Source organism: Balaenoptera musculus, chromosome 2 (assembly GCF_009873245.2).
Source record: "Balaenoptera musculus isolate JJ_BM4_2016_0621 chromosome 2, mBalMus1.pri.v3, whole genome shotgun sequence".
In the NCBI taxonomy this organism is placed as follows: domain Eukaryota; kingdom Metazoa; phylum Chordata; class Mammalia; order Artiodactyla; family Balaenopteridae; genus Balaenoptera; species Balaenoptera musculus.
This window is the reverse complement of record NC_045786.1, coordinates 108,548,978-108,571,461: the sequence shown is the minus strand read 5'-3', so window position 1 is coordinate 108,571,461 and position 22,484 is coordinate 108,548,978. Positions and strand designations below refer to the sequence as shown.

The 22,484-nt window shown below is 33.5% G+C and overlaps 1 protein-coding gene across 6 annotated transcripts in view; it reads left to right on the top strand.

Moving 5' to 3' along the window:
- STRN3 (striatin 3) overlaps positions 1-22,484 on the top strand; it is a 123,069-nt gene that overhangs the window by 71,619 nt on the left and 28,966 nt on the right. For 3 of the 6 annotated variants that reach the window (XM_036842431.1, XM_036842434.1, XM_036842436.1), the window contains 5 exons: positions 2,032-2,113; positions 5,783-5,956; positions 13,224-13,353; positions 14,589-14,730; positions 19,920-20,030. In XM_036842431.1, the coding sequence (XP_036698326.1) occupies positions 2,032-2,113; positions 5,783-5,956; positions 13,224-13,353; positions 14,589-14,730; positions 19,920-20,030 (639 nt within the window). The remainder of the gene's footprint in view (positions 1-2,031; positions 2,114-5,782; positions 5,957-13,223; positions 13,354-14,588; positions 14,731-19,919; positions 20,031-22,484) is intronic. The other 3 variants (XM_036842433.1, XM_036842435.1, XM_036842432.1) reach the window with 2 other exon arrangements.

Here is a 22,484-nt window from a genome sequence, read left to right as displayed (position 1 = left end):
CGAAAACAGGTACTAAATGTAGGTCTTTCATAAAAGCGAGGTGGCCTAAAGAGAGCTTTCGAAAAGCGGGGGATAACTGTATTGCTAAAGGGAACATAGCATGCCGCGTGGCCCAGTAATTCCACTCCTTAAAATGTTCATCACAAGGCTTGTATAAGAATGTTCATAGTATCATTACTTTTAATAGCAAAAAACTGGAAACAATTCACATGTTCTTCACCAATAGAATAGATAAATATATTGTGATATTTTAGTGTAAGGAAATGCTGTTTAGCAAGAAAAGTGAATAAACTATAACTAGACTAAGCTATAACTAAAAGTGAATAAACTATAACTAAATTTTATGTGGATCACATAAAATTGAAAATTGATAGAAATGATTTCATATATATCAAATTCAAAAATTAACCTAGTGTTTAGAAATCAGGGTAGTGTTAATATCCTTTTAGGAGTATCTAGTTAGACTTGGGAAAGGGCATGATGAAAGTTTTTGGGGGTGCTGATGACATTTTATTTCTTCATCTAGGTACTGGTTACATGGGTGCGTTAAAAAATTCATTGAGCTGTATGCTTAGGATGTACTTCAAGAATATCCTTAGCAACATTATTTATAATAGTGAAAAATGGAAACAAATTTCAACATTAGGGAACTGGTTAAATTAAATAGGTATATACTTTCTGTAGATTATATAATTATTTTATATGATGTTAATCTATATTTATTGTCATAGAATGTTCAAGATACATTAAGTATTGAAAGCAGCTTGTAGTGCGGTACACACACTTTGGCCTTTTTTTTTTTTTTTTTTTAAGGAGGGGAGAAGCTGATGTATGTTATTTTCAGATGGAAAATATGGAATGATAAAATCTCAAGTACTAACACTGTTGGTGATAGGATTTTGGGCAATTTGTATTTCTTCTTTTTTTTAAATGTATTTTTTTGGTGGGTTAATTATGTGTTATATGTGATTTAAAAATAAGCAAAATGCTATAAATAGGAAAAGTTATAAATAAAAAATGGGGGCTATTAGAATGAGATAATTATTTCTGGAAATTATAGATGTTTCTACGTGCAGGGGAAGAATGAGAAGATATTAATAACGGATTGTTAAGGTTAGAGAAGTAATGCCTACAGAGAATATTTGAATTGCTACCAATAACTGTTTGTTCATGTGACTCTGAGGAGTCTAGGAGCCTAATGACTGTAAGCCATGGTAAGAGTTCTCAACATTCAATGTGAGGGCTTATCTTCTATGGCCCTATATTCTTTGCTTTATCATAATTTTTATAATGGGAAATTATAGGAAAATATTTCTGTATCATTAGTGCCAATGAATAGTTTTAAATATCACTGTGGATATACTTGTTGAGAGCTTAACTCATCTGAAGTTATACTGTTTATTAAACTCTTTTTTAATGCATATACTTTGTTACCGGAGAATAAAATATGACTTTTTACATATAGTAAAAACTGTTTTCTGGTCTAACTTTTAGTTCTAAAAATGAAATTGACTGTATAGAGTCTTGTATGTAGACTGAGAGTCTACTGACACAGACTCTTAAGTTATTCACTAGTTTTACAAATATATATCTAATTTCTAAACAATGTTGATTTTGAAAAGTTTATATAAATAGTAAATATCACTTTTTAATTTCAAAAGCATTCAACTCAGTAGAATTCTGGTAGTTTAAAAACTTGATTTTAATAAAATTTCATTTCAAAGCCTGGGCTTTTGATTTTTAAATCACTTGTAATAATAGTTAACGTACACTTGGGTTTTCCCAATTTTAAAACAAGGAGGGTGGTGCCTAAGTGTTTGGGCTGTCAGGATAAACACACTTAAAATGAGTGACCCACAGTAAACACTCAATAAAAGTTAATTTTCTTCTATCCTTTATAAAATATTTTGGTATATTCTTGTGGGACTTTATCCCTAAGAGAACTTTGGCAGTATTATCAGGAGTTGAAATAATGTGTATGAAACTTGTCTTGTTTTTGTTGTTGTTGTTGTTGTTACTGTTAATTTTTAGAAGAAACCAAAGACATGGAGGCTCCCACAGCACCTCAGAATAGCCAGTTAACGTGGAAGCAGGGCAGACAGCTGTTAAGACAGTGAGTAATGGTTCATTTTCACCTTTCTTTAAGGTTCTAGGTATGAAAGTGCTTCTATTCAGTCACTTTGAAAGTGAAAATTATTTAATGATAATGGGACAATGTGTATAGTTTTCATATTGCTTTTTTTTTGTTTTGTTAGATGCTTGGATCTTTTTAAAGTTTTGTTTCCTCTGAATGTTTCTCTAAACATTTCTCAGAATGATGTTGTTTTCTTATTTGTGGAGTAGGATGTCATAAAGACTGGATGTCTTGAAGGCCAGAACAAAAACAATAGGGAGTTCATACTTATAGACATTCTCATTTCCATCACTGGAAAATTTACATATTTGGTTTTAAGTGAGATTGTGACTGGCTTAGAGAAGGAATTTAACTGGTTATCAGAAACTTTTCAGAAGTGGCTTGCTAAATCCTGCTTCTACTTGAATTTTTGAGGAAGCTTTTTTTTTGAGGAACCTTTTTGATGTTTGAATTCTTTGCCATATTAGAAGTACTTATATGTGGCAAATATTATTGTCTTATCTATTTGTTCTTTTCCCTTGTATTTTGAAAACTTTGGTACTCACGTACTACTGAAATCGTAGGTAATTCAACTTTCTCAACTCTAGACATCTTTACCATCACTTCAGTAACCCAGTGAAGTGTGGTCAGACCCTTGATCTTGTTATAACCTAGAACTGCCCTACCTCTGGAATATTCCGTGATCTGACAGTCTCATATTCCACTTCTCTTACTCCAGTTCCCGTGTTATTTGTCCTCTGACCTTACTTTGATCTTTAGATCCTTGACTATTTCATTTTCCTTACCTCCTTTACCTATTGTTGGTTTAAATTTTTTTTTTTTTTTTGGCAGTGGGGTTTTTTTGTTGTTTCTTTTTGTTGTTTCCCTAGCTCCCGCTTAGACCCCATGATCCTTTACCCTTTTGCTGGTACCCTTAACTTTCCTGCTGCCCACTCCTTACCCCCCTCACCAGTCATTTTACTATACCTACCTGCAGTATCCCAGCCCTAATCAGTCTTACTGTCTATTGCTTCTGTTTCTAATTAATTCTTAGAGAAAAATCACAGAATTGTGTGAATGCCATTACACATTCATGGTTTCCTGTCCAAACATTGCATAGAGCCTTTTTCCATATCCCTGGTCATCTCCTGCTCCCATTGCCCTCAGTGGATATTCTGAACTTTTACCACATCTCAGCCCATTCTCCCTTACTCTCATTAGAGCACCTCAAGCTCTACTTCACTGAAAGCATGAAGGCTATCAGGCGAGAACTGTCTTCACTTTTTGCTTTCCTTTCTGAAAATGTATTTAAACCTCGTATTCATCATCTCAGTTTCTAATGTTCCATTCAAAGAAGTATTTATCAATCTGGACAGTTAGTGACTAAAACTCAAACAAATTTCAAAAACAGATTATTGTCTGGAAGGATGCTGGGATAGCTAGCAGAGTTGAGGGAAGTGCTGATTAACTGAGTGTTGGAAACTTAAGAGCTAGTGTATCACTGAAGATTTCTCAGGAACTGGAAACATCCAGGATATGTTCTTATTCTCTGGTGTTCTGCTCCTCTGTGTATCAGTTTTATTCTTTTCTACTGAAAACCACTTTTCTCCAGATGGCAGGGGATCCCTTATTTTAAAATCAATTTTTTTTTTTAAAATTACACTATACTAGGTGTGCTTTATTTATTTATTAATGGCTGTGTTGGATCTTCGTTTCTGTGTGAGAGCTTTCTCTAGTTGTGGCAAGCGGGGGCCACTCTTCATCACGGTGCGCGGGCCTCTCTAGCGCGGCCTCTCTTGTTGCGGAGCACAGGCTCCAGACGCGCAGGCTCAGTAATTGTGGCTCACGGGCCCATTTGCCCTGTGGCATGTGGGATCTTCCCAGACCAGGGCTCGAACCCGTGTCTCCTGCATTGGCAGGTAGATTCTCAACCACTGCGCCACCAGGGAAGCCCAGGATCCCTTATTTTAGTCAGAATAATTTCTGAGGATTGGATTTGTCTTGACTTGATCAAATAACTGCCCACGAGTCAGTTATTTTTACCTGGGTTGTTTAAGATCTTGACAGTTCTTTTAGACCACATGGCTAGAGCGTGGTGGGAGTTTTTTCCTCAAAAGAGGAACGCGTTTTTTAGAAGAGTATGACGGCTATAGAGAAATCAGTTGCACAGTATTTCTCTCATAAATGCCTAATCCCATTGCCTGGCTTTATATTGTGTCTCTTCTCATCTTTCTGTAACAGTAGTTTATCTCCATAGTCTTCCTTATTCATTTCTCAACTGTCTAGTTTTCCATTTTGATATTCCCCTGAAGCTTCTATCACAAACATATTTATGAGACCCTTTTTGTTCATATTGATCTTTTGGAAATATTTGACATTAACTCTTCATTTCTTTTTGAAACTCTGTTTTTCTTACTTTCATGAAACTACTCTCTGCTTTTTTTACCCTCATTTCTCAAGTTCTTTCTTTTAATTTTCCTTTGAGTTTCTTATTTTTCCAGCCCTTTAGATATTTGTGTCCCCAGGTTTTGTTTCTACTTATGCTTTTTCTCTGGGTAACTTCATTTAAATCCTTGGCTTCAGATATCTCCAAACACTAATGACTCCCAAATCTGTACACCCAGTCCAGTCCCTTGTGAGCTTTTGACCTTCTTACCACTGTGCCTAATAAATGTTATCACTTTCATAGATACTACTTGATTATTTGATAGGTACCCTCTAAACCATATTTTGACCCTTTATTCTTCATTTTATTCAGTAGAACCACCATGCAACCATCCCAGCTAGAAACCTGAAAAATTTCCAAAATTCTTATATCTTCTTTTATTCTACTGCCATATTTACTTGTGCACCAAGTCGCTAAGATATTTTATTTTTCTCACATTTCTCCTCTTCTCTGGTTTTAATTCTTGCTGTGTTAGTGTCCTAACCAGTCTCCCTGTCTTTAGCTTTCACTTAAAAATCCTTTGTTATTTTGTCAGCAGCATATAAAAAGAAACAAAAAAGGCTTCTTTTTAACATCTTAGCCTGTCAGATACTTTAGGAAGAAATTTTTAAATTTGTCACACAAAGCCGTTCATGACCCATTATCTATACTTACGTCATGATTCAGTCCCTTTCTTCTTTTTCAGTCTTCATCCTAGATCCTCGGTTAGGTACCCTGGTTTAGATAACAAGGAAAGTTTGAAAACCCCAGGACTATAGGACTGCTATAAGACCTTAGATCCTAGAAGGAGAACTAATCTATCCATCAACCTCTGGCTAAGAGCCAGGGTTTAAACGTAGCATGTCATTGTTCTGAGGTTTAGTTCTGTTCATCCTTTACCACTTTCTGGAATTTTTTTTTTTTTTAAGTAATATATATCATCAACTCCTAAAAGTTTTTTTTAACGCTCTAGGTCTTTTTAGGCTTCAGGATAATTGGCCCTTAATTAGTGTTAGCCATCTATATGCTGTTTTAATTAAACTATGGTTTGTAATGGGCCTTTTTTTTTTTTTTTTTTTTAAGAACTGGAACTAGTCTAGAGAGAAGAAAGTTACTGAGGCAAAGGAAGAGTAAATTTTATAGGATTATGGATTTTTGTAAAATTCTTTGATGTGATTTTGATTTAACAAGTTTGCGTGTATTAACAATATGTGGGATTTAATATTTTTAATTTTCTCTTACAGATATCTTCAGGAAGTAGGTTACACAGATACAATATTAGATGTACGGTCTCAGCGGGTAAGATCATTACTTGGGCTATCTAATTCAGAACCAAATGGATCAGTAGAGACAAAGAATTTAGAACAGATGCTGAATGGAGGTGAATCTCCTAAGCAAAAAGGACAAGAAATCAAAAGGTATGACCTATACTTACAGGTTAACATTGTTTATATAACAGGTATTGTGAATTTCTTTAGCTTTTTGTTATTGCTGTTAACAGTTATTGAAGCATGTAGAGTTCAGATTTAAAGATTCCCCCCCGCCCCACAAATGGTACCATGGACAAAGAAACTTTTTATTTAGGTGCTTTTTAAATTTATTTATCTTGGGGCTTCCCTGGTGGCACGGTGGTTAAGAATCTGCCTCCCAGCGCAGGGGACCCGGGTTCGAGCCTTGCTCTGGGAAGATCCCACATGCCGCAGAGCAGCTAAGCCCGTATGCCACAACTACTGAGCCCCTGTGCCACAACTACTGAAGCCCGCATGCCTAGAACCCATGCTCCGCAATAAGAGAAGCCACCGCAATGAGAAGCCCGCGCACCGTAACGAAGAGTAGCCCCCGCTCGCCACAACTAGAGAAAGCCTGCGCACAGCAACGAAGACCCAACGCAGCCAAAAATAAAATAAATTTATTAAAAATATATGTTAAAAAAATATATATATATATATATTAAATTTATTTATCTTGGGACTTCCCTGGTGGTCCATTGGTTAAGACTCCATGCTCCCAATGCAGGGGGCCCAGGTTCTATCCCTGGTCAAGGAACTAGATCCCACATGCCACAACGAAGATCTCGCACGCGGCAACAAAGATCCCGCGTGCCGCAACTAAGACCCGGTGCAGCCAAATAAATAAATAAATTTTTCTTTTAAGATTTATTTATCTTAAGTTTTGATGCCAAGAGAATGACTGTAGTTCTGAAATAGGTGCCAAATTAAAATTTGAGGGTGATTTCATGTAGTTCAGAGTTATTTTAATGTCTTGATTTTTAAATTTTTGTTAGAATATTTTCAATAAATTATAATACTATATAATTAGAATAGTAATGGTTGTTTAGACACTAGTGTTAAAGAAACAAGGCTTTGCATTGTGTTTGGGCTCAGAAAGCTACCAGATATACTTTAAAATTTTAATGTCTTTATTGATAGAGTTCACATACCATAAAGTGCACCCGCTTGAAGTATATAAGTTTAATAGTTTTTAAGATAGTCACAGAGTTGTTCAGCCGTCACCACAATCTAAGTTTTGAAAATTTTCATTACTCCATAAAGAAACCTCGTACTCATTAGCTGCCGCTCCCCATTCTTTCCCATACTCCTCCCACTCACCAACCCTAGGCAACCATTAATATACTTTCTGTATCTATAGATTTGCCTATTCTAGATATTTTATGTAAATGGTTATTTTGTGAGTAGCTTCTTTTACTTAGTGTAATATTTTTAAGATTCATCCATGTTATAGCATATGTCAGTAATTCATTTCTTCTTATTGCCAAATAATATTCTTTTCTATGGATATACCACATTTTGTTTATCCATTCCTTGTCCAATTGATGGGCATGTTGATTGGTTCCACATTTTGGAATAATGAATAATGCTACTTTGAACATTGGTCTGCAGGTGTGGACATATGTTTTCAAGTCTCTTGGGTTTATACCTAGGAGTGGAATTGCTATGTCATACAGTAACTGTGTTTACCTTTTTGAGGAATTTCCAAACTCATTTCCAAAGTGGCTGGACTATTTTACATTACACCAGAAATGTGTAAGAATTCTGATTTCTCTACATCCTCATTAACGCTTGTTTTCTGTCTACCAGATACACTTTTGATTATAGTACAGATTTGATAAATGCAAGCTGTCAAGCAGGTAGAACTTTTTTTTCATTTTTTACCATTAGATATTACCTTGAATTGCATAGGTTGGAAGGACAAAGAAAAGAAAAAGAGAGTGGAAAAAACCAAAACGAGTTCATTAGTTTGGTTAGAGCTTAAGAAGTTAATAATATGTACAGTTTATAAACTAGCATTGTTTCATACCTTAGATACATTTTATGACATCATGCAGTTATTTAAAACATGTTGATGACTTTCAAGTTAACATAAGCCTTTAGTTTAGGGGTTTTATTTCTGAGAAATAAGGTCTCTTTAATAAAAACAATTTGACATCTAACAGAGCGCTTGTTTTCTTTACTCTGGATTTCAGGAATCATAGAGCTTTCATAGCTTTAGAGAAAAAGCAAGGATATTACTATGTTATTTTAAACTAAACTTGTCAGCTAACCAGGCTAAGTAGTTCTTAGGATTTATAAATACTTTAGAGGAACACAGTTTACTATATCACACCTGAATCTGAATTAAAAATCCACAACAGACTGTATCTTCTCCTTGTAAAGCTTCTTCCCTTTGCAAGATTAAGAGTTTAATAGTTTTTTTTTTCTATTGTGGTAAAAAACACATAACATGAGATCTATCTTAATAAATTTTAAGTGTACGGTGCAGTGTTGTTAACTGTAAGCACAATATTGTAGAGCACTTCTCTAGAACATTTTCATCCTTCTTGACTGAAACGCCTTACCCATTGAATAGCAACTCCCTATTTCCTCCTCCCCCCAGCCCCTGGCAAACACCATTTGACTTTCTGTTTCTACGAGTGACTACTTTAAATACTTTATATATATTTATATAATATATAAATACTTTATATAAGTGGAATTAATACAGTATTTGTCCTTGTGTGACTGGCTTATTTCACTTAGCATAATGTCCCAAGGTTCATCAGTGTCACAGCATATGACAAAATTTCCTTCTTTTTTATGGCTGAATAATTATTGAATGTATTTACCACATTTTCTTTATCCATTTATCCGTCCACAGACATTTAGGTAATAATTGTTTTTAATCAAGGTGATTTCCTTCTTAATGAGAATAGCTGTATATTGCGAGTCTGTACTAATGTAGGCGTGTATGGTTCAGCTATGATCAGGGCCTTTGAAAATTCCTAAGAAATATGAAAATGACCTAACATGTTGATAGAGGTGTCAACAAAAAGATGTTTATCGTATTCTTATTTATAACAATAAAAAATTTGTAGCAGTCTCCATGTTCAACAGTAGAAGAATGGTAAATTGTAGATCATATTATTAGAGACAGTATGCTTAATGGTTTAGAATGGGAACTCTGAAGACAGACTGACTGGGTTTGAATCTTGACTTTGCTGCTTACTAGCTGTGACTTTGGGCAGGGTACTTTACCTTCCTGTGCCTCGGTTTCCTCATTTATAAAATGGTAATGATAGGGTTGATGTGAAGAAGAAATGAATTAATGTAAGGCATTTGGAACAATGCTTGGTACATAATAAGTGTTAGCTATGATGTAATATTGCTTATCCAGTTGAAATGTGACCCAATCAAGAGTAATATTTACTAGATTCTGCTGAGTCAATGTCACTGTTGTCTTTCTTGGTTTATTCTTTGGTTTATTGTAGGGGGATGTTGTGGGTGTATAGTGTATCATATCACACAGCCTCTACCTTATAAGGATTCGTTGGGGGAGAGAGTTCTCATAGGTCTTGTAACTGAAAAGCTGTGCTGCTTCTTAGTGATTGGTCTGATTTACCTTTGAACCTCCAGTAGTTGCTCTCTTTCTTTTTACTCTGACTGTTTGGAATCTTGCCATATTTGTGGGTTTCCCTTATCTCTAGAAAACACACTGACTCTTTTTTACCCTTTTACTTACGAACCTTACTCTTGGCTTCATTCTGTTTTCCCTTCATCTGGATATATAATTTTAAAAATTCTGTTGATTGCTTTTTATTGAATGAGAAAAGATAGTAAATAAATAGTTGGCAAAGAAAAAAGTTATTATAAAATTCCATAGATGTAGATGTCCACTTAAGCATGTGGATTAAAGGCAGATTTACTTGTGTGCCTTCTGGAACCTCTGTTAAAATATCAGTTAAAGACATTTTAAGACACATTAACGCATAAGGACAAAAAATTGAATATATAGAAAGAATGAGAGGATATACTGTCCATCAGATAGGGAGAACTTAATAATTTTGGAAGCTGGAAAGAAGAAAAGGAACAAGCCAATTCAAGTCCAAAAATGCCAGTAAAGTTCCAAAAGCTAAGGAGTTAGAGGTATCAGGTACATCTGGAGTCAGGTTTAGAGGGGGCTATTAATAGAGAATTAGTTTCAAGTTTATGTAAGAGGCAGTTAGAATCTCAAACCCCCTCTTTTATCCTGTGTAGCCGCTTGAACACCCCTCTCCTATCCCAAAGAACGGTGGTATATTTTCTGGTGAATTCCAGTGATTTCTGATTTCTTAAGAAAACAAGCAACTGTAGGGTGGGCTACTATACTGAAAACAGGAGGATTATCTGAAAATCTCTAGCTGAGCGGTGAGATTGCCTGTTTCCTTCTACTTGGCTTCTGGTATGTTGGCAGCTGGTCTTAAATCCCTTTCAGGCAGGAATATGATCACATTAATAGAGAAGACCTTATGATCCGACAGTTGGGATCTGCCAGTGAAATGGCTAGGACTCTGCCCTGTTATACAGAAGTGAAGCTAGCTACTTTGACAAGCCTCACCCATGTACACAATATATCCAATTAGTTTTTCTGTGCCTCACTGTTAAATATTAACAGTTAAGGAAAGACTTTAACTTTAATATGAAAATTGGAGACCAAAGGAACCAAACATAAAAAAGGAACTCAGAGAAAAGAGGGAGCAGAAGACTTTCAAAACTATAATTACTCTTCTGAGAGGACAGAGAGAAGATAATACATCTATAAAACAGTAAGATGTTATTGTATAAGGTTCAGTAAGAGATCAGAAAAGAGCTAATAGAAATTTGAAAGTGTGATTTAAATAATTTTCATGTAAAACTTGGGAGATAAAAGACTCTCCCAGAAAAGAGAAAAGGGGAAAAAAAGTAAGACTGAAAAGAGGAGAAAATCTAAAGATCAGTCCAAGAGGGACAACATCTGAATAGGAGTTTCAGAAAGAACAGGTAAACTGGTGTTGAAAAAATTTTTTAAAGAGTAATTAAAAAAAAATTCTGGAATATATTTATAGAATGTGTTTCCAAGGATGTTTGTTTCCACATTGAAAGGATTTCTCCCAGTTACACTATAAAGTTAATTTTTAAAAATCCATACAAAGGCCATCATCATGAATGCTAAAAAGAAAACATCTCAAGAGAAACAGCATGGTAGCTTGTAAGTAGGGCGAAGTCTCAGACCCTTCACAGTCCATGGTTGCTTTAATTTCCATTTTCCTAAAGACTAATGATGTTGAGCATCTGTGTATGCCATCCACATATCTTTTGATACAGGATCTGTATGAATAATTTCCCCATTTTTTTCATTGTTTTATTTGTTACTGTTGAGATTTAAGTGTTCTTTATATAGTCTTTCATTAAATGTGTGACTTGCAAGTATTTTGTCCCTATCTGTAGACTTTTTTTTAAAATTCTCTATAGTGTCTTTCAAAGAGCAAAAGCTTTTAATTTGGGGAAGTCTGATTCATCAGTTCTTTCTTTTATTGATTGTGCTGTTTGACTTTTAAAACCTTGTACATGTATTGTTGTGATCAAATACAATTTTTAAAACCTGAAACGTGAGTTCTCACTTTAGAGACAGGAACTTCTATCCAAGGAACAATAATACTTTATTTATCAAAGTTCAAAACAAAACTCATGTCTTAAATTTTCTATTTTTTATTTTTCTGTCATTGATGTGCCAATTTTGTCAAATACTTTCTTTGCCTTTCATTTAATCCCCAGATATCAAGACGTATTACTAATGTTGAACGGAAAAGTATGTGTTTTGTTATTGTGGTAGTTTTTTGTTTGTGCTTACTAATTTGCGCTTGAAAAAAACATCTCTTTCTACATTCAGTGTTGATACAGGTCCTTGAACAATGTGCTGGATTAGGCAGAGTATAATAGACCTATTAAAACCCTATGTCTGGGATGAAGTGAGAGAGTGGCATGGACATATATACACTACCAAATGTAAAATAGATAGTAGGAAGCAGCTGCATAGCAAAGGGAGATCAGCTCGGTGCTTTGTGACCACCTAGAGGGGTGGGATAGGGAGGGTGGATGGGAGGGAGACACAAAAGGGAGGAGACATGGGGGTATGTGTATATGTATAGCTGATTCACTTTGTTATAAAGCAGAAACTAACACACCATTGTAAAGCAATTATACTCCAATAAAGATGTTTTTAAAAAAAATAGTCTGAATTGTATTATATCCTTAATTTGGACTAAGAACCCATCAGGGAGGGAAAAAACCCTAACTTTTAGACTATTATTCTTTTTGTTACCATGTACTGTTCGTGTTGGTAAGGATATTTGAGATCATCTAGTTTAACCCCCCCTGTTTACAGGTAAAGAAGTCGAGGCCAAAAGGTTTAAGTGACTTGGCCAAATTCAGGCAGCTAAGTCAGTGGAAGAGTTGAGACTTTCATTGTGAGAGTCTGTGTTCAGCTGAAGCTTTCACCGTTCTATTGCAGCCTCTGTTTTTAGACATTTAAACAACTATTTGAAAACCTTTTTTGTACATAGAGGAGGAATTCAGATTATAGTTTTAAAATGAGTTCATAAGTAGATAAAAATAGATTATCACTGTTACCTTTTAATATGAGTGGTTCTGAAACACTTCAAAGTTTTTTTTTTTAAAGTAGTTTTTTCCCCCCCCTTAAGTATTTATTTATTTATTTATTTGGCTGCGCCGGGTCTTAGTTGTGGCATGTGGAATCTTTTACTTGTGGCACTCAAGCTGTTAGTTGTGGCATGCGGGATCTAATAGTTCCCTGGCCAGGGATTGAACCCGGGCCCCCTACATTGGGACCACCGAGTCTTAACCGCTGGACCACCAGGTAAGTCCTGAAAGTATTTCTTTAGTATATTAATAATCCTGTTTTCTAGGTAAGGAAATCTGTAAAATGGATTGGAATGTTCTATATCTGATTTACCATAACTTTAAATCTGAGCAGCCCGATAAATTAAAGTTCAGTTTTAGTCCTTAAACATTTGCACCAAGCTGTAAGAGGTTGTAGAGCTATAAGAAATGCTGAGTTTAAGTTGCTTGCTCATGATGGCTTTATTTTGAGAAATAATAGCACATTTGAGTGCCTAATACTATAGGGTTTTTATTTCGATGCAGTACTTAAAGTATTTTCATTGTAGAAACTTAACTACTTTTATTGATATTTTAACTGTAGAACATAAATGATCTTTCAAACATTTTTGTGTAGAATATTTAGATAATACATTATAAGTAAGTTTTCGTTTGAATCTCTCTACTACCTTCAAGTAATATTTTAAAATAGGAGACAGAAAGAAATATTAGAATTATTGGAATATTTTGGTTCATCATTTTTCCTCTCTTACAGGCCTTCTGGTGATGTTCTTGAGACATTCAATTTCTTAGAAAATGCTGATGACAGCGATGAAGAAGAGGAAAATGACATGATTGAAGGCATCCCAGAAGGAAAAGACAAACATCGGATAAATAAACACAAAGTAAGAATTCAATTTTCTATTCTTATTAGCTAAAATATATGTAGTCATGTATTTGGAATAGAAAATTTCAAGATGTCTTTTGTTACATTGGGAGTGATTGATCATTTTTTATTATGTCACTTGAAAGTTTTATATAGTCAGTTCTTATTGAATTACCTACACATAGTAGAAATTATTTGCTGTATTATAAATGGCAAGAAAGGGTCTGTTTTTATAGGGCTAGTCCAGTGATTTGAAACTTTTTTTAAAAGTTACATCCTTTCCACTCCTGTCACAATTAAGAATCACTGCTGAAGTCTCTCTCTTCCTGTACAGTAAACAAGTGATAAATTGTAACTGAAGTGGGGTGGTACCCCCACCCTGGGTGAGGGAGTAAACTAAGAATTGTAAATGTACGTGTCAACACTCTCATTGTTTGTGAAGGATTAATAAAAATTTGCTTTTACTCATAACCTAAGAAACAGGTTTATGTATTTTAGTGTTGATGCGGGTTAGCTATAAGAGCAAAAGTAGGTTAAATGATCCATGTGTGGATTGTCATAGTAGTGTACAGTATTTCAAGTATGTTTTTTAAAAAAAAAAGTGGATGGGTTCTGTTGTGGTTCTTTGGGATTTTACAGTAATATGGGGAAAATGCCAGTGTTTCTCAGAAGCTTCCAGTCTATAAAAGCAGTTTTCAACCTTTCTGCCAAATTCCATGTGTGTAACACACTCATATGTGGAGCATAGGTGAATAGAGATTTTGATCCTTCCCTATTTTTTTGTTCTGGGAAGCACTACTATAAATACCACAGCTGTTGACTTGCATTAATGTCCTTATTAACTATGCCATATCCTTATACGTTACGGACTACCTGTGCAGTTCTCAGTGAATGAGGTCAATTCAACACAACATATTAGAATGTAAGTTAGTGCATGGGTCTTTTGGTACCTGTGAATCTATTGTAATTAGAGAAGTTCTTTGTAAGAATCATCATACTTGAAGATTAAGATTTTAACCATTCTTATTACCACATTGCTTGCATCACATTTTATAACAGTGTTCACACAGCACTGTTGACAACCATTTATCTAGGGTATAATTTGGGATTGGTGAACTATGTGGAAAATCTAAAATTTTGTATCTAAGTAATCTAAAAATGGGAGTGCAAATGTAAAGATACTTGTGTGAAAACATAAAGGACTCCTTTACAGTTTAGCATGAAGGTAATTCTTGGCTTATGTTCCATTTACAGATAGGTAATGAAGGTTTAGCTGCTGACCTAACCGATGATCCTGATACTGAGGAAGCACTGAAAGAATTTGATTTTTTAGTGACTGCTGAAGACGGTGAAGGAGCTGGAGAAGCACGGAGTTCAGGGGATGGCACAGAATGGGGTAAGGTGATAAAGAAATGGGGGTGGGAAATCATCTAGCCCTTAAAGTTGTATTTTATTAAATATAATATGTGGAATGTGTATATCTGAATGTATGGTGGCAGTTAAACTGAGAGCAAGAAGAGTGGTATTGAATAATTTCAGAGTATTTTGCACCAATTTATTTAGATTTGGTGACTAAACTTTAATATATGGCTTTTGGTGGATTTTGATTTTTGAAATTTGTCTTGATTTAAAGTTGAAATATTTAGTCAATTTAGAGATCCAATTCCTTTCTTCTTAGCAGATTTTTTTAAAAAGCATGTATACAGTTTTAAACATTCCTATGATTTAATTTGGTAATCAATCTGGGTTTCAAGAAGATAACTCTTTTCAGTATGCCTGTATGGTATTATCTGACTTATTGCTAGGAAGTAATAAAGCTACTAATCTTGAAGTATAGCTCTATATTGAGCAAGATTTATTGAAAGTATTAAACTTCATTACATGAAATATTCAGTGTACAAATGCATTAGAGCCTAGCCTTTGGAAGTGATACCTACTGCTAATAATCCAGCCATAACTAAAAGGGATAAAACAGTTCTATTTATACAGGGTTTAAAAACCCCATTAGAAAGTAAAATAGAAGTGTACAAAGTATTTTAAGATAATAGCTGAGGTCCAGTATGTTATTCCTGTTAAAAATGTTCATTCAATCATCATTTAACATCAACATGTTACCTGGTAGGGAGAACTCAAATTGTGTTTACAGAGCTTTATTGGAGAAGGTTACTAAGTACCTTAATGCATATTTCATGTGAATACCAAAGTTGCTTAGTTACTAGCAAGGGGAATTATCACTAGATTTTTAAAAACTACTTTGGTAATAAGGAAACACACTTGGATTTTTTTTAAATGCCTCATTTATGTATTGAAGCTGAATATTGCTAACAGCAGGAGAGACAAGACCTAAGAGATAATGTTTATTGACTATCCTGATACAAATTGAGTACTTAAAAGATCTGAATTTTGTTATCAGCTTTCTCATTGTTTATGATTCTCAAGCATTGTTTTCAGATCTTTACTTCTGTCTTCTAAGGGGAAAGAGGAGACATACTAATTGAAAATATTTAAAAATTCCACAATTACTTTCTAGACTTCGAATATACATTTTTGTACTTAACTATTTGAAAATAGCTATGTTATAGAAATTTTCCCTTCTTAAGAATTAGCCTTGCTCAAGAGCAAGAATTAACCTTGCTCCAGAAAAGTAAAAGTATGTTTTCTTCTAACTTCTCTGTGCAGCCCATTCGAAGTTGGAAATACCTTATTTTTTTTCAAAATTTCTAAAATACTGTTTATTTTTTTCTGGATTTTAAAATAATTATATAAATATATTTAAATTGTATAAATACATAATTATTTTATAATTCCTGTTTTTTAGGAGGTTTAGAACCCGCAGATACATGTAAAGAAGAAAATTAAAAATCACCTGTAACACTGCTATATAGAGAGAATCATGGTTAATATTTATATCTATCTTTATTTAACAAGGATTTAGCTGCGTGATGATTTATAACCCACAGTTTCCACTTAATGTATTATTCTTCTGCAACATCATTTTCAATAACTGCATAGTATTCTTGATGGAATATGTTCCACTATTTCTTTAACTCTGCTGTGCTGTTGCACATTTAGATTATTTTTATTAAAGAAAAAAGAGATCAAAAGCAGTTTTCAAACATCTATATAGCTAAATCTTGGCACATATCCATTCTTATTTTCTTCACCTAAAATTGCTGGAAGTTTAACTGTCCATCAGAAGAATATATAGAAATTTCAGGAATGTAATTTGTATAAAATGGCATTATTTCTATCATAAAAGTACTATATTATGTGCAGTTGATTGGTCCTTCTGTCCAGAGACTTCTGACTATAGAGCAGAGTTTCAAGAGAGGACCTAATTAGTGTGAATGACAAGTGTCGATACTTTATTTACTTTTACAAATATTTGAGAGTGACCTGAATCTTCTTGTGTAATTGGAAGTAACCGACAAAGTCTCTTCCTTCCGGACAAGTCTAAAACACCTTTAAAACATTTTAAGTTCTTGAGAAGGAAAGGACTCTGTTAAGAACAAAATGGTTCAAGTAGTTTCTTTCCTTAAGAAATGAAAACTATCAAAGGATCTATGCATTGATTTTGAATTTATCATTTTTACTCAACAGGTGTCATACTCAGTTTTTTTCAAAACAAAGAGGCTGGATATACAAATACCCCTTTATATTTATTTAATTCATTTACTTAAAATTTGAATTTACTTACAAATGGGAAGGTGATGCTTTTCAGATTTAAATTACTGGGTAAAGGACACAGTTGTTGTTGTTGTTGTTTTTTAAAGTAAATAGTTTGTCATAATGAAACATCCCAATATTCACCCACATTGGATAATCTATGTTATTTTTTATTTTGTATACTAACAGTCTACTCGGGTACCTAATTTTGAATCCTTTTATCCTATGAAACCACTGCTTTTAGAAAGCTTTTAAATCTTTTTCTTCTGTCATCTACATTAGGTAGTCTGGGTTTAATTTTAGTAGTTTTTACTTCTTGGCATAATCAGAAATATTAGTGAGCATTTCTAATTTCGGTATTTCTCTCATGGAGACTAGGCATTTTAAGGTTATTTAGTTATTGTCTCCTACACTTTGAAACTGTGGTCTGTAGAATATATAGGACTACAAAATACCAAATGTTTGTATTTAAATATAATGAATAAAGTACTGAATATTTGCCTAAAGTTAGTTACCAATTTATGCTATATTAAGTAGATTTGTATAATTCCTTTGCTTTGGTAGTTAGAATCACCATGACAAAATTTTAGGCCTTTGTGGTTTTGAGTTGTCAAGGGTCATTTTTTTTGTGCATATTTGTGTTTTCTTTTAAACAAAATTCAACCTCATTTCTTGGTTTTTTTTTTTCCCCCTAGATTTTTTAAAAACAGAATTAATATGTAGAAGATTATACTGCTTCTTCCCTTTTGCTCTTAACTATTTCTTATAAGTAATATCAAATCAGCTGTTACCTACCAGGCAAGTTTCAGGATGTTTGTGCACATATGCATTCACCAACCTTTTCTTTGCACTGCCTTAAGTTTACCTTTGTTTTCTAGATTTGAGGTTACCTTGCAAATAGTATTTGTATTTTTCTTAAGCTTATCCTTTTTTATTCCCTTTGCTTTTTCACTTCACTACCCGTTGCTACTCCAGTTAGAGCTATTCACAGCTTTATTTTTCTACAAAGGTCTTTTAAAAAACTTATTAAACTTTACTGTTTTATCTAACTTCCTGTGTAAAGTATATACCACTTAAATTTTTTGTTGTTGTTTCTATGAGGTTTAACAAAGTTTGCTCAAAATGTGTCCGTTTGTCACTTTTAAAAATAAGAATTGTTAGTTTTATTAAGATGAGTACAAGCGATTAATTCTTTAGATCACATTTTTTCTTAGAGTATTTGATAAAGTGACAGAACGGATTCCTGATATAGCATTGTTTTCATGATTAGAGTACATGAAAAGTGCATTTTCTCTTTAAATCATTATTACAACTGTATTACAAACAGTATTACAGTTTGCAGATTTGACAATCGTGTAAATTTCAGGCTTGAGCAACCTAGTTTCAGGTAATTCAAGTTAGCAAATTTTTGGATTTAACTTTTTGCATATTGACTACCTAAGATCATAGTACATAGATTATAGTAGGAAAAGCTCAAGGTACAGCAAATTGAATTTCTATGTACCTTTGGCTTGCGGGATCGTGGTTCTTCAACCAGAGATCGAACCCGGGCCCCGGCAGTGAAAGCACCGAGTCCTAACCAATGGACTGCCAGGGAATTTCCCTGTGTACCATTTAAATATGAGAATTTTTTATGTTTACTACATACAACTATCTATAAGGAAAAAAGGCTTTTTTTATGTCCACTGTATAGATGCAATCAGTGAGTCCTAGGGAGTTTATAAGGCTTGTAAGCCAGAATATAATGAGTTAACAAAAATTTTTAAAGTATGTTTTCTCTAAAATCTTCCTCTTATGTCAGTCTTCTTGATTGACTTAGCCTATGTGTTTTGGTATAATTTTTATTTAATAACAGGGTTAAATAAACTCTTAGTTGTTCTTTAACAAAATGTTAAACTTCCTAATAACAGCTTTCAACTTAAACAGTAAGTTTAAAACTTAAAGGATGGAAAAGCCTTTAATGCCTAAAATAATTCGAATAGACGTATTTTTATTCTGCTTCTTTTTAATGCTGTTTTTCCTTTAGTTTACTATAGGGTAAATTTATTCTAGGCACAAATATTTACTTAAAACAAATACGGATTTGTTTATTCACCTAAAATAGCTGAAGTATCATCCTTAGCAGATGTACAGCAATGTATGTTTTCACTTCTCCATACTTGTCACTGCTTTTATCTTACCCTAAAAATATCAACTCTTAAAAAGTTCTTCAGTGGAATTTGAGTTTTGTTTTTTTGTTTTTTTTTGCTAATCTTAGTTGTAGACCAATGGAAGAAGGTAATGAGATGTTGAACTGTTTGGGTGGGGTGGGGGCAGAGGTGGGATTCTCTGAATGCTTTGTATGGATTATTCGAGACATTGTAGTTTGGAATATATGTATGTATTATATAGGGCTAGAATGCCTCTCCATTAGTACAGTTATTTTGTGCATGCAGAATCAATGTGACAGAAGGTGCATGAATATTTTCATCAATAAAACGGCACTGACCTTTCTAGCTTGCACTTTTATGAGTAGTTCGCATGTAATTCATTCATTTGCTTTTATGATGCTGGCTGAATAATTTTTTATTAACATTTTTATAAAGATGCAGTGATCTATTTTTGTATAACATTAGATTTCTAATGTCAGTCCATTGTAAGAATATCAGTTATTGAAAGAATAATAACCTTCAAATTTGTGATTCATAGAAATGAAGCACAATTTAACTTTTGTTAGTGGTATTAAATGTTTAGAAACTTATTAGGTGAGCTTTTAGAGTTTGAGTTGTGAATACCAAAACTGAGACTGCACCTTTAAAGTACTTTGAATATATGCAATTAGTACATTTTTATTATTTTATAAAGCTATAACAGTTTACTGCCAACAGCTTGCATTGCCAACTGCTGATTTTTTTTCTTTTAATAATATGCTGCATGTAGATAAAGATGACCTCTCCCCAACTACTGAGGTTTGGGATGTAGACCAGGGACTAATAAGTAAACTGAAGGAACAGTACAAGAAGGAACGAAAGGGGAAGAAAGGGGTAAAGAGTAAGTGCAGATTCTATTACAATTTTTGTATACCAATCTTTGAGAAAATAAAAATTCTTCAGTTCTGATTTTTTGTCTACTTCTTTTTGTTTCATAAAGGGGGCAACTAACTTTAAACTTTGTCTGTTGTATAATTGAAATTTATTTGAATATAATTTAGGTTGTGTTATTGATCAAGTGGGAAATCATTTTAAATATGTGGGTAAGGATGAAGGAAAGATTTCAAGGTTTTTGTCTGTATTTTAAGCTTTAAAAAGTTTACCAAACTGTAAGGATATTGGCCTTGGGATGGAAAATAATAGAAATCTGTTCAAAAGGAAGAAAGTATAAATTTCTGTATTGTTGATACATAGGATATTACTGCTATAACCAGCTCATGTCCAGGTTACATTTCTTAGTTTGAGAATTCCAAAATACAGTGAATAGGAAAGCCCTTTCCATAGTTTGTGCTTTCTGGCCTTAATCCAACCACAAACAACAACAGTAGCAAAAAAAAAGCTCTCCTAGGTAGTATTTTCTTGGCTACTCTGATGGAGTAAGGCCAGAGGGAGAGGGTAGTGGTAGCAGTAGGGTTTGTTTGGTCAATAGCTGAGTGTCTTTGGGTGCCTCAGTGTATTTTTCACTGTTAATATCCTGACCAATGTATTGTAAAAGTATAAATTTAGCTACAGCACATCTCAAAGAAGTAATTCATTTCCATTTTGTGAATCAAGCTTAAGAACAGCCGTATGAAAATCATCTTCAGACCTATGAGTATTAAATGGAGAAACTGAAGTTTATTGTTGGGGAACTTTATTTTGAACTGGCCATTGAATCCTGCCAGTCTAAATTTTTTGACTGTGTGTAGGAGAAAACAGTAGATTTCAATGGCAAAAACCATATAGGCATTCTTTCATATTCCTTTCTCTGGTGACAAATATATTAATTTATGAAATGGCAGTTGCAGTGGAAAAGGGTGTAAGTTTCCTTCAGTGAAGCAGCTTTTGAATGGTTTAATTTATTGTGGAGGTAAATAAGGAATTTGGGGGATTTTATGTGTTGTGCACTTTTATAACCTTATGCTTATTTATGTTATTGCATGTGAATAAAAAGACAAACTGTTCTCTAAGAAGTTTCATATTTTATGTTGAACTGCTTACAGTATTTAAAAATGTTTAATGCTGGGCAGGGACTGTGTTCAACTCTAACATCACTTACCTATATAATTATTGCATGTTGAGTATAAAAGTACTTTTGCATGATTGACCATTTTAATACAGACACAATGACATTAGAATTTTAGGGTTTAGATCTTTTTTTTTAAAGAAATAAAGTAGTTTATTTGAATATTAGATTACTTATTTTCTGTATGTTATTCATAGACTGACTTACCTGCTGAAGATATCTTAAGAAAATGCTAGGTAGTGTTGCTTTTAATTTAAAATATAGATACCCCATTTTTTTCCTGATAGAATGTGTTTAGATCTATACACATTTTTTTTTCTTTTTGCAAATTGAAGATTTGTGGCAACCCTGCATTTTTTTTAGCAATAGAGTATTTTAAATTAAAGTATGTACATTTTTTAGAGACATAATTCTGTTGCACACTTAATACAGTACAGTATAGTGTACACATAGCTTTTATATGCACCAGGAAACCAGAAAATTCATGTGACTCGCTTTATTGTGATACTTGCTTTATTGCAATGGTCTGGAACTGAACCCTCAATATATCCAAGATATGCCTGTACCTTTTTGAGGTTTAGAAAGAAGATATAAGTCAACTTAAGGTTTTTTATTTGTACGTTTTACATTTTTCTAAAAAATGTTTTTTATTGAAAAAAATACCTGTTTAATTAAGAACTATTAGAAACAGATGAACTGAAACTAAGGTCTAAAATCCCCATAAAATTTTAATTTAATTAATTTTCTTTAGTAGGATCATAATATGCACAGTTTTGTTATTTGCCTACTTAGCTAACAGTTCACAGAAAATACCTTTTCATGTCAATAAATATTCCACTGTATAACGTTTTCCAATTTCTTTATACCAAGCTACCCTGTTGTCAAGCAGAATATTGCAGAACCTAATATGTGAAATGGATGAAAGAGAACTACTGTGATTAAATCAGGAGCTGGAGACCTCAGAGCCATGCCCTGAGGTTCTCATGTCTCAATATGATTTTATTACCAAAATGTGTACTGTGTTATTCAACCAGTCCCCTTTAATTTTGATTTTGTATCTGTTTTCTCAAAAAAAAAAAAAAAAAAAAAGAACTAACTTTATATAGCCATAAAAATAGCACATGCTTATGATTCAAACAATACAAGTAGTATGTAGAGACACGAAAAAGTAAAAATCACCTTCAGTCCTACAACTCAGAGATTAATATTTGGCATATATTCTTCCAACTTTTTCTAAATGTCTTTATACATAAACCTCCTTTAACAATTTCCAGCAAGAATATCATATTG